General features: G+C 39.5%; 1 protein-coding gene across 1 annotated transcript; it reads right to left on the reverse strand.

Annotated features, from left to right (window-relative positions):
- Window positions 1-4,937: 4,937 nt before the first annotated feature.
- cygb2 (cytoglobin 2) lies at window positions 4,938-10,324 on the reverse strand. Its single transcript, XM_040122426.1, has 3 exons — window positions 10,170-10,324; window positions 6,294-6,525; window positions 4,938-5,567 (listed from the first exon to the last, which is right to left on the reverse strand). The coding sequence occupies exons 1-3, from the start codon at window positions 10,310-10,312 to the stop codon at window positions 5,403-5,405; spliced, it is 540 nt and encodes a 179-aa protein (XP_039978360.1). The 5' UTR covers window positions 10,313-10,324; the 3' UTR covers window positions 4,938-5,402.
- Between the last annotated feature and the right edge of the window lie 2,658 nt (window positions 10,325-12,982).

Genomic DNA, 12,982 nt, shown 5'->3' on the forward strand with positions numbered 1-12,982 from the left:
TGATGTTGCACTTTTAATCAGTACGGTGGTAACAAGGCAAATCACCCTCCAGTAAGCACATCGCTCCAAATTCAGCTTATAACACTTTGCCTTATGGGGATTCGACTTTCCTGTGCTCCTCCAACTCCATCAGCACTAAATAGGCTTTTCAGGTGTTCCGAGATGGAATTGGGCATACATGCCAACATCACATGGGTACCCCCCCCCCCACACACACACACACACCCGCCCATTCATCAAACAGAGAATTGTTCCATGACCATGGTGAGCAAGCAGACAAATTCCATTTAAAAGATTTGGCTAGAACATGTAGGAATATTTTCTTTCCCTGTAGCTTGTTGCAGTAGGGAGCTGTGCGGAGCTGGGTCTTTATGCATCCTCTGTCATGACTAATTTGTGCAGACAGCATTTCATCTGTACAGTTCTCTTGACAGATTAAAAACAGCAGTACAGAAACAATGTCTGTTGGACTTTACCCGATTCTGCTCAGTGATATGTAAACATTCATGCAAGTGATGATTCATAGAAATTCAGTGTTGAAGTAACCTGAGTGTGCATGTGTCCGTTCAATTAGATTGGAAGGGATTTTGTAATACATGCCATGGGATCCTGTTTTCCCTGGGATTTTGTAGATAACTGATGTCCTATAGTCATATTTAGGACTTGTTTTTAGAATGTAAAGGCAGAAATTGCCAGAAAAAAAAGTAACTTTTATCTTTTTCTTGGGAATAATTGTGTTGCAAAATTACAGACAACAACACACTACCTGTATCAACAGAAAACAGCAGACCAACCTCACTGACAAGTTCAGACAATCTTTACTTTGAGGGAGTACGTCAATTGCTGTAATGTGAGTTGACATGTTAAATGCGAGTTGGAGGCAGGTAGCAATACCGACCGTTTGTGGTGGAAAAGGGAAATAAATGCTTTGCTGATGTAATTATAAGACTGTATACCTTTTCAGTGAATAATCAGGGAATTCACAGTGCGAATGAGGGGACAATCTTGAATAACAATGAAAGGCACTCAATTCATTGCTTCGTTTAGTCGGTGGGTTTCCCCTGTGAGAACAACATAAACATCTAAAGGATTCACAGGTTAGCCATACCTGCCACGTACAGTATAATTTCTGCTTTCAGCCCTTATTTCAGAAGAAATCAGGTCACTTAAGAGAACTTAAGAGAAGCTACTCTTTTAGATACATCCAGTCAAAGCTCATCCTGTCCTCATACATACATTTAACACAAATCATTACATTTGTCAAAGCAAGAAAAACATAAAATCAAAGAAATTGTTGTGGCTATTTTTTATATGGAGGCACAGAACATGTTTTATCACTTTAAACCCTGATCATATTGAAGTTTGAAGTCACACTATGGTTCTAAAGTAGATGAATGTACTAAATTCAGTTGTCATGATGATTATACAGTGTTTGTCAGGTTTCATCTACCAAACTGGAATTTACCCCGAGTTCACCCAGTTGCTGTTTCCTGTTCCAGCAATGAGAGAATCTGCAGGACAGATAGGGGAAGCCATGATCAAAACAGTCCTCATTGTTATTGTAGCCCACTTTTTTTTAGTATCCGGGGGTAAGTCTTGAAAGCAGAGGCCACTGCAAAAAAAAACACAAAACAAATAAAGATTTAGTACTTTTAAAATTAACAAGGAAATACACATTTGTTCATTTATTTTCCGATTTATTCTAGGTAAAATATAACAAATGACAAAGCTCACCTGATGCTCACCACCAGACTTGGGATAATGGCTCATTCTGGTATTGGTTCTTGTCTAAACAGGAGGGGGAGCACAAGGAAAGTGAAAACTGTCATGCTAAGTCCATGACTGATGTAAAGAAATAATGATTCATAAAAAAAAAAAAGTGACCATGACTCAGCTGAATAGACTTGCCTCCATAAAAGTGATTCAGGTAAAAAGTGAAAGATAAGACGTCAACGGCCTGTGACCTGCATGTCAATATAGTGGTTGGGAAAATTGGTCAGTTAGTTTATTACTTTATTTTAAGATCTTTCACAGAGGCATTAAATGGTGTGTTTGTAGGGAGGTAATGTATTTATAATAACCTTCCAAAGAGATGATGGATTGTTGTTCTGCCTCTGAATCATTTAGTATTAGCAATGTAGCAAGGAGTACTTAAAAGCTAAATGTGGGGCAGGCATCTTAGCTCTTTATGCATCTGTGCCTCTGTAACATGCTCTACTGCTCCACTTTCTCCCCTTGTCTGGAGCCCCTTCTGTAAACCCCCCCCCCAATACACACACACACAGACACACACACACACACACACACACACACACACACACACACACACACACACACACGCAACTTCCACTAACTGTCAATGTCTCTTTGCCTATCTGGATGTTTTCCTGTTTCCCTTTCACGTACTGTGATTCTGTTTTGGTGTACTGGCTTTAAGTCTTCTGTAATGCTTATATGCATGAATTTTATTTTGAATGTACAGTTTAATTCAATTTAATTTTGCGTGCTGTTATTTTCATGTCTGCATTTATCATTTTGGATCAGTTTTAGAACTGGTTTGATTACTTGTAGCATTGACCCAAATTTTTGCTGAATTACTGCTGAAAGGACTGCTGGCATTGAATAAGTATTGTTCGAGGGGAAGTATAAGTTTGATGATAAGGTATGATGTCTTCTGTGGCTCTGGGGGAGCTTTGTCAATCTGAGAAAATTATCCTGATGATATCATCGGGGTTATCTCATCTAAGCCCAGCATCCCAATCCATAATTGGCTAAAAATGTTAATTATGTGATAATGTTATCTCAGCTTGGGCTTGGTGACTACAAATTTATAGCAAAAAAGCAGTAACGCTTTACGTTACAGGTCTATCATTTCCTAATAACTAAAGAACTACTTGTAAATACAGAGAAAATACAGACAAAGCCCAGAAACATTTGTTTGAGTTTAATACGTTTTAGATAAAAATAGTTGTTAATTTCCAACTATGAACTTCCTTACAAAATTTCTAAGTCAATGTTAAGTCAAGTATCACAATTTTTGGAGCTTGACCCATGCTAGCCACTAAGAATCAGATTGTCGTGGCCTCTGCTGCTTGGAAGGCTAATACTAAATGACTGGAGTATCCCTTTAAGGCCCCTGTGGCCATTTAGTACATTTGCTCAGTCTGTTTTCATTGACTTTATTTGTTTGTGTTTCCTTACCCTGTGATGCTCACTGTTGTCATTTTTGGGTTTCTGATGGTCCTTTGCTCTTCGTGTATGGCACGTCTTTCTCAATAGCCTCTTTCTGCCTGTGACAGGTGATACAGACCATAAAATTAATATTAAATAATACATATTTATCATCACACTACCTTCTTGGTCATGGTCAGTAAAACACAAGACTCTTTGGAAACAGTTTGGCGAAGAATGAAAAGGGTTTTGCTGTTGCCATGCTCCATGGTGCTGTAGCCACGTGGAATTGTTTGCCAATGCTGTGTGAGTGGCAGTGCAGGGCCGGGGGCCTGAGAAGATTGCACTTTGTGTCAATTAGCAGCCATGGACTCAACAGCCCTGATGCTTTCTGCTCCCTTCATCTCTCCATTAAAAAAAAAAAAGCTGGAATACACTGTTGTTATGTAGCCAGCCACTTAATCCACACACTGTTGCTTGAGGCAAACCTTAAAATAATCACAGGGGTGATTTCAAATCAATGATGCAGATAAGTCTCTTCCTGCCTCCCTCGTGCTCCCACACATGAAACAGACATGCAGCTTCTGTGTTTGAATGTATGTGTATATGCTCGTATTTGGGTATGTGTTGAAGTATTTTATCTAATTTATTTTATGAAGTATTTAATGCTTTTCTCACAAGCCTCAAGCTGTTGAATTTGTCTATTTTGTCAGGCACTGTAAAACGTAGTCTAAATCAAAATCTAAGCAAAAAGCATCTTATTTCAGTTTCATCACTGAAAACAGACACATTTTCCAGTGAGGACTATTCCACAGTGCCTGCCAAAAATCAAAAGACAGTGCATGATCAGTACTCACGGTCTGATTTTGTTGGAGAACCTCTGCCGCAGGATGAGAGCGATGGTAGTGAGGACCACCATAGTGGTACACATGGTCCTACCCCAAGGATCTCCCGCCTTGGGACTGCTGGTGGTTTAGAGCACTGAGGCTTCTCCTCCCATTGGAAGGCTCGAATGGTAAAAGCAGAGACTGTGGTGTAACAATCTGACTATTCCTGTCTTTCCTATTGGCTCTCACTTATGATCTGGGAGATTAGCTCAGAGGATTAGCTAGGATCAAGGAGGGGGGTTAGATTTTGCTGGCAGGACTAGGAGGTAAACAAAGTGTGCTGTGTTTCTATTCTGAAACATCCCACCGTGCCACCATAGCGTCGACACAGCACACCTAATCAACCTTGATAATGTCTTTTTTGTTGAGAAAGAGGAGTATTTTGTCAAAGGGCCTGTTGAAATTGGGTTTGAGTGGTACTATGGCAGCTTCACAGCATGGGATTACAGTAAGGATGAACATATACCAACCAAATTACCATATATCTAGATAATAGTAATTCATTGTTAATGTGCTCACACTTCCTTTGGGGAATTCTGAATTGTTGTTATAGATATCATTGGACTGCTTCTAAATATACTGGACCCTCTAATGACATCCCTGCCAGCCAAGTGCAGCATTCCTACAATATATTATGAAAGGAGAAAGCATAGTGGGATAAATGGGGGTATAAATAGGGACTTTCTGCAGCTGAGCCACTTATACTTAGCACCGGTGACTCAAGCAGAGAATAAGGGCCAAGCGAGAGAAGGGAAAGGTCTATTTTCGCCGACACGTCCGTGAGTAGAAATGCGGGGGTATCAGATTAAAGCAGATACAAGTTTAAAAGGATTTGACGTTGCGCGGTGACGTCACATGGTTTTCACAGGGTAATTTTATTTCAAAATTGGGTTGAATACAGATACAAAGGTGAGTCGTAATGAAAAAAAATTTACAATCATCACAGTTAACTGTTAAAAATGTAAAAATGTCTTGGTCTTTTTAATATCTCATAAAGTGGACACATGTGGATATAGACTGATAAAAGGAAACATCATAAAAACATCACAATATTTAGAAAGAATGGTATTTACAAGGCAGTTTTCTAGATATACACATTCAGTAGAAGGCACATCCAAGTCAAATGTGACCTCTCATCCATTGTTGGATTTATGTTTGCATTTTCTTCCTTTTTGCTCTCTCCTGTAAAGGGTTTGGTCCGTAGCCCATTATTATCTTAGATTACATCAAACTGTATTCCCAGGCTCCAGTCAGTTGATTCCTCTCTGTTTTGAGGCTCGGGCCAAAAAAAAAAAAAAAAAAGTCTCTTGGTGTGCACGGTCTGATAAAACCAGACTAAAAGCTTCACCCGGTTGAGGTTGAGAGCTTAGTCCAGCCCACTTCCTCATACACGGCGGTGATACTGCAGTAGACCGTAGCCAGGAGTTTGGTCCACGCCGCGGCCACCTCTGGTGTCACAACCTCTGGGAACTCTTCTCCCAGGACTTCCAGTATCACACCACTCAGGATCTGGGCGTGACAAAAAACGAATGCAGTAATCAATTAAGTTTCATTAAAAAAACAACTAAGGAAACTTAAGGAGCCTCAAAGAAGTAACAGCGTCATGCTAAAAAATAACCTGCTGAAGAGTTGCTAGAACTACAAGTCACACTGAAAATCAACACCACAAAGTTTTTCAGCCACGTTCAGGCAATTGTTTTGGTTTTTGCTGGTACATATGGTTGAGTTGTTCTGTCATACCGAAGAGTGGGCAGCTGTTTTCTGTTCACAGGCTCCCAAGCTCAGCAGTCACCTGCGCACTATCTGCTTAACATGACAGGTCAGAGAGCCAAAGTAAAGTGAAGTGAATCGAACTTCTAGCAGGTGTTTTCAGGACGTGGAAGATCAAAACAGGCTAAACACACCACTGAACACTAGGCTTGTGGAGTACAGGAGGTGGCAAGAGAGAGGAGTCAGATGGGATGCTTATGTTTCTCTGTGTCTGATTGATGTGTGAGTAACAGCACTTTTAAACATGTAAGCCTCACTAACTTAATTTGATAAATTAATATAGTTAATAAGGACTGTTTTTTCTGCAATTTGCTTTGGAGTCTACATTCTAGTGCTTAAAAAACACGATGCAGCTTTGCCTCTGACTTTACCGATATATATTTTTTATATCACAAACATCACAACCTTTAGAGCTAATGTGCAAGTGTGCGTGTAACTTCTCTCTTTTATTTGCACACACTTTACCTTGAAGTAGACAGGCTCCACCTTGTGTCGCAGTGCGTGGGCCTTGCCCACCAGCTTCAGCACTGAGGCCACCTTGTCTGAGTTGTCAAGGCTCTCCACCAGTGTATTGATGGCATTCATGACTCTGTGAGCGTGCTTCCTAAGCTGGGCGCTCCGCTCCAGCTCCTCCGGCTCCTCGATGTGCTTGAACTGGCTGAAGTACTGCTTGGATGAGGGGAAGTTCACAAACAGCCTGTGAAGGAGGAGAGTTGGTGTTAAATGAGAGATACGAGTATGAGGAGCTGCTGCGAAGCTCCGCTAATCTCATCGCCCTTCACCCTGTACCAGCTCCATCCTGCAAACCCACGTTCTTTTTTTTTTTTTTTTTTTTTTTTTTTTAAAGCTGGCAAGATACCATAAGTAAACATTACCACTGACATGAGAGTGCTGCATATTTTCCCTTCAAATGTTTGTTTTAAAGTATTATCTAGAAACTGCGTGGTATGCATTCGGTATATTTTTGAAAAGAATTTAGCAAGTGAAGGAAAAACATCTAGCCACTGAAAAATGACCACGCAAAATGGCTGAATAACTAGATGCCTTGGACTGGAAAGTTATCATCAACAGTAGCTATTAAATTATTATAGGCTATTATTAAATTATGAATGCATACTTTTAGAGGTCTACACATTTGTTATAACTGTGATGAGTTTATCAGTACTATTCTATTCTAGCTGCCTTGTCTATTCACCTGCTGGCTGCTGAAGTGATCGTCCAGTAACCAGAACAAACATCACTCTGTTGATGTGCCGATCTCTCATTTTTACATTAATATAACATTTCATTATTACTTTTTCCTATAGGTGATGATATAATAACGTGCACAGGGCAGGAATAAACATTTCCCATGTGAAGAAAAACTGTATTACTTGCAGCATCAGATAAAATGTCAGATATATAATATATATATATATATTTATGTATATATATATATATATATATATATATATATATATATATATATATATATATATATATATATATATATATAAAACAAATGTTTTATCCTGACGGTTGATCTGACTGTGATAGTCCCTGGGAGGAATTGTGTTTCATAACTGTATCAGCTTTGGCTTTCATAAATGCATATATTAGTTTGTTCAACATAATGCCTGTGTGTTTTTTTTCCCCACTGTACTAGCTGCATTCTGGTACAAATTGGACCAAGCCTTTGGCAAGTAAAGCAGGTTCGGAAAAATAATATCCTTTGCCACTCAACACTCGATATAAATGAGTACAGGATTTGTTTACTCCTCCCTGTAAAGCCAATGTTATAGTTAACTCATTACATTATAATTAATTGTTAATTAATTATATGTATCCAGTTATCTGTCCTTTTTTGTAAGTCGTTTATCACTCCCCAAGCCATAAAATCATGGCATAAATTATATCAGGTACCAGAAATCCAGCCTCTTGGTTCACATGTTCTCTCTTGTTACTGCATGTGGACCTGGATGTGAACCTGTTGGCTCAGGCATCTGAATGATTCTGCACTGTGACTCCCTTCATACCTCAGAAAAGAAACTCAGTATCCTTCATGATTTCACAATTTCTAACAAGAGGTGAAATGCGCTAATTAGAGAGGGCCAGTTGGAAAAAAAAAACTCAGGCTACTGTGAGCACACCTGATACCTTCCTTTTACTTTATGGTTAGGGTTGCAATTATTATTACTGCAAAGGCAGCTAATATTTCATTATTCATTTTCCATAGATGAGATATTTTTCAAATTTTTGCCCAATTTCCAGCTCTAGATTGTGATATTTCCTTGCACATCTCACACGACTCACACTGTGCTCTCTCTGAGAACAAATAGTCAGTTCAAAGACATTTTCTCTGATTTTATCCCTGCTTGACCCTCAGAGGTATCATGAAGAATTAGCAAAGAGAAACCTAAAAACTCACCCCCTCCCACAGTCTGGGAAGAGGGCCAATGCATCTGGTTGCTGGCTATCTAATCCTGATGTCCCATCTCCCTCTGTCTCTGCAACAACTAACACAGAAAGGAAGCAAATGCTTTTCTGTTAGGTCTGAAGCATATGGCCAGATATTAAAGTTTCAGTCGTGAATTTAAATGTCTGAAATGGAAGAGTATGGAAGGTTGTGTCCTGATCTCTCAGCTCTGGGTGGAGGGCCTCTGCAAGTGCGAGGGCAAAGTTTTTCTAGTTTCACTGCAAACTAATGAGGAACCGTGGTGTTTAATCTTTCTCTCTTGTAATTGCATGACCTGTGGTTGCATATAAATAGCCTCATTAGTATTTTATATGGTCATTGGATTCTTAATCCTTCCTTATCAGTTCCTCAAGACTAACTGAAGGGCTGAATCCAAAGAAAGTTTCTAATTTCGTAGACAGACTGCTGCTATAATTTGCTACTTTGGAGCTTATCAGTTACCCTAAAGACAGTTAGTTGGAAGATTTCAAGTAATTGCTGAGGTTCAGCAGGGTGACAGGCTCTGCTCTTATTGCCAAAAGGAGAATTTACCATGGTCATGCTTATCGATCAATCCTCATTCCTCAAATTCCTGAAGGTTGTAGAGTCTTTGTGAAGGAATGTGGACATAGAAAATAAGGGGAAATTGAGTTAAAATTCATTTCGTTTCAAAATGTTTATCATAGAATGATTTTTGTGAAAGAGCTACAGCTAAATCCCTCTATTCAGCAATCTGTGAAAAACAAATGTTATTTTAAAGATGGTGACTGTAACGAATAACTACCGACTAATTTCCCTCACAACTGTCACCTCCTGCAATCATAAAGGTTATAAAGTCAGGCTGTGTCATGCCGTGAATTTCTTCACACCCGAAAGATCGTCAAAGCCCTCACACGGACACGTGTCAAATCCCTGCAGACGGTTGGGTTTTGTAGCAGTTTCTTTTCTTGGATTTCAGTGTAAACTTTAACTAGAGATAAGAACAGTGAGTACAACAACTGCAGGGATCCTCCAAAAGGATCGCATGCTCATAATAATTAGGTACAATGGACTGAGGAAGAATGTTCACTAAAAAATTACACACACTTATAATTGCGGCAGAAAACAGTGTGACACCGTGTTTTCCAAGAAAAGAGGGACGTTCTAAATGTCTGACTGCCAGTGATGGAGTCATGCTGCTGTAGGTTGCCTGGCTCTGTATGCAGGCATTCAAAACATGACCTGCCCTGTCATAGAGGGAGTCCTTTCAGAGCCAAAGATGCCTGAGTGATGGATTATAATGTTTATGCTTTGCCTCTACTGTTTGACAAATGGGATTTAGAAAAAGAGGGAGAGGTGAGAATATCACATGCAGAATATGACCCGACTGTGCTCATGTTGAAAACTCGTAAAGTCAATGAGGTCATTAAATTTTAGCATCGACTGGATTCTGAGAGAGGGTCAGTCCGTAGTCTGTTCTCTGACGTCAGTTGAGTCAAATAAATATCCCGTAGTTTATTGGGGAAAGGTTGTGAGTGACGGAAAAGCATCCGCAGGCCTCCTGGCTCCAGCAGGTGCAATGATATTACTGAGGCGAAAAGAGAGAAAATGCTAATTTGACCTTATCAGGGGTAAACTAATTAAAGTTGCAAAGATGAGGAGAAAATTGATGAAAAGTCCTTCAAAGGAATTAAATACTATGCATACACTTCTGTGTGACATGCAACTGCTGATTAGTAGATGAAGCAACAACAAGGTGCATTTAAGTAAATACATGAATATGAAAATAGCTCAAACATTATGCGTTTGTCACCTCTCTACCTTTATTTTTCTGCAAAGATAATATAAATATCTTCCTAACTCTGTGCTTGGCCTACGTTATATATTTCAAACATTAAACAGGAGAGTGAAACTACAGAAGGAAATACCTGACTAGTATGGCTACTCCGACGTCATCGCAGTTCTGGTAGACTTTCGTCCAGGAGTCCTGGATCATCACCCTCTCCTTGTCAGTCAGCGGGCTTGGTTGCTCCAGGTGGTCCACCTCTCCCTCTCCCTGCATCCTCTCCATCTGGGAACACAGCTGTGCAGAGCTGAGCACGTGAAGAAGGTAGGGTTGATGAGAGTACCCCTCCCCCAAAATAAAGACTCTATTTCTACCTTTTTCTTCTCTTTCTTGACGAGAGAGAAAGAAAATCAGTTTTGCTTTCTGCCTTTTCCCAAGGAGAATCTTTGCTCTCCACCACTGAATCTCTGCTGAGCGAGAGTGTGAGTGAAGAACAGGCTGAAAAAGCCCAAGAAACACACGCAGCGAATGAGGAGGAGCCTCTGTACTCTCTCTTTTACACTCTCTCTTCCCTCTCTCTCTTTCTTTCTCCCCCTTCCCACCTCACCTTTGTAAGTGGTGTTTGATGAAGGCTTGATGAGATAGGAAACAGATCCTTCGTAAGAGCGTGGGATATGCAACACACACATAGTAGTCAATGTGTGGGCATGAATGCAATGTAAGATTATGATGTTAAAATAAGATAAAGGAGCACACTCTGACCTTTTTCTCCAGAGTCACCATTCTAGATTATCCAGGAGATTAACCTGTAATGATACTGAATTTCTCAAAAATCCCTGTCGATGTAAATGTTAAAAACAATTTTACTGTCTGAAAATTAAACAGCGTGACGAGCAAAAATAGGCCAAAATAGGCTATTCATTTTTGGTGTGTTTTGTGCTTCTAACAAGATACAGATTATACCTGCGCATTTTCAGTCCACCTTTCATTACTTTACCGTCTTCATTATATGCACACGCCCTCAAGAGGCCCACACAGCTCTCACTGCACTCTTTCAAACACAGACATTTTCCACCTTTGTTGTGGCAGGGGTTATCAGTGGGTCGTCATATCTCGCTTGTGTTGTCACAGCTGAAAACTTGGGAAAGCTCCCATTCAAGTTTGATAATGGGCTAGGTGAACAGGGCAATTAATCAGCAATCTGTCAGTTAACTGTCAGAGGAGAGCGCACATAGGAGCAGAGAAAAGACGGCAGATATTGTAACGAAAGCTGTGATTAAGGGGGTATCTACCTCCTTACTGTGGAGGTTGCAATGTGCAGTAGGTGCAGACAACATGAACACCCATGTTAAAGACTGACAGCGTCCTTGAGAGAAAACCATTAACAATCCAATTTGTGAAAACTGTGCTAAAGATGGACAGATCTCATATTTCTGGGATTCCTGTGTCTCAAACATCTCAGCAAAAATAACCCCTTCAAGCAGCTTCATTATTCTCAACAACAGCAGTACAGCAAGGTCCTGACCAGTTATTATACCAGCTAATCAGACTTTAAATATTGTCAAAATTGGTTAAAGGTGAATATTATTCAAGTTCATCTCAGGCTCTCCCCAGGAAAAAAAAAAAAACCAAAAAAAAAAAAACCTAATAAGATCAGAGGTAATGTTTTAGGCTTCTTGTAGCACAGGTTTGTAAATTAACAACCATGCTGGTCTAGGTTCTTGTGAGTCAGACAATCAAGGAGACTTGGTCAATGATTGTAGATCAACATGCTCCGCTCTTAGTGGTTTTATGTTTCTACAGAAGGGCCCAGATTGAACTTATAATGCTTTATTGTTATTTCTGCTGTCCACACCCAGCCTAGCAAACTGAGACGACAATAAATATGAATAATGTTATACCTTTCACCCACTCTCCCCAGAGGAAAAACAGATCTCATGATGTCTTTATGGTACAGCCAAAGGCATGAGTCTACTCAGTAGATACAGCAATAATGAGCGATGACATCTAGTGGACAGTTGGAGTAATATTGCCTCTCAGTTGCTACCAGAAATACTATTTTCGAAAAAAAAACAGTCAATTATAAATAGTCTGTGACAACCATGTATACAAACAGGTGTTTGTTATGATGAACTAATATATCAGTTACATGGTTATCTAGCTGATTTTATCTGATCTAATCACTGAAACTTAATATGTCATAAATCCACAAACCTCTGCTGATCATTTCTCCTGTCATCCTGCCATTTAAAATGAGAGGAATAAAACTGGAAAAAAAAAAAAAAGTCTCTTTAGGGCTTCTACTTTCAGGGATATTTCAGTCACTTTGCAAAACTGTGTTAGGTAACAGTTTGGATGTTTTATAAAGATATGACATGATATGATTTCCTATTAAGATGGGATTTACAGGGTGTGTGTTAACCTGTATAAAACCGATGAAACCCATGAAACCTTCGGTCCTGACTGAACAAAGACTACTAAATCCAATAGCCGGTAATCTCAGTGGTGTGAACTAACCATGTTCATTTACCCAAGTACTGTACGTGAGTACGCTTTTGAGGTAGCTGTACTTATATTGCACTCCACTTACTCCACAGTAATTATTTTTGAAGCTTTAGTTAGAAGTTACTTTGCAGATTCAGATTATTAATACAAAATTGAATCAACCAATTTATCATGATGTATTAATGTAGATTAAACGACCTAAAAGCATCTAAACTAGTTAAAATTAGTCCCACCATCGGTATTTATGATCTAATACTATAATATACATCATTCTAAAATGGGCCATTCTGCATGAAGAGGACTTGCGTGATGACTATATTTCGATAGTAATATTTTAACAAGTAAAAGCTCTGACATGTAACGGAGTATTTGTACACTGTCATGTAGCCACTTTTACTTTTATCAAAAGTTCTCCGTAGTTCTTCCATCACTGAACGACCGACACATCCA

This window comes from Xiphias gladius, chromosome 3 (assembly GCF_016859285.1).
Source record: "Xiphias gladius isolate SHS-SW01 ecotype Sanya breed wild chromosome 3, ASM1685928v1, whole genome shotgun sequence".
NCBI lineage: Eukaryota > Metazoa > Chordata > Actinopteri > Istiophoriformes > Xiphiidae > Xiphias > Xiphias gladius.

Excerpts from the sequence above, each read along its gene's own strand:
- cygb2 (XM_040122426.1), bottom strand. The coding sequence starts at position 10,312 with ATGGAGAGGATGCAGGGAGAGGGAGAGGTGGACCACCTGGAGCAACCA. Across the intron at positions 6,526-10,169 it reads GGAGTAGCCATACTAGTCAG|GCTGTTTGTGAACTTCCCCT; the intron begins GTATTTCCTTCT and ends CCTCCTTCACAG. Across the intron at positions 5,568-6,293 it reads TGGAGCCTGTCTACTTCAAG|ATCCTGAGTGGTGTGATACT; the intron begins GTAAAGTGTGTG and ends TGTCACGCCCAG.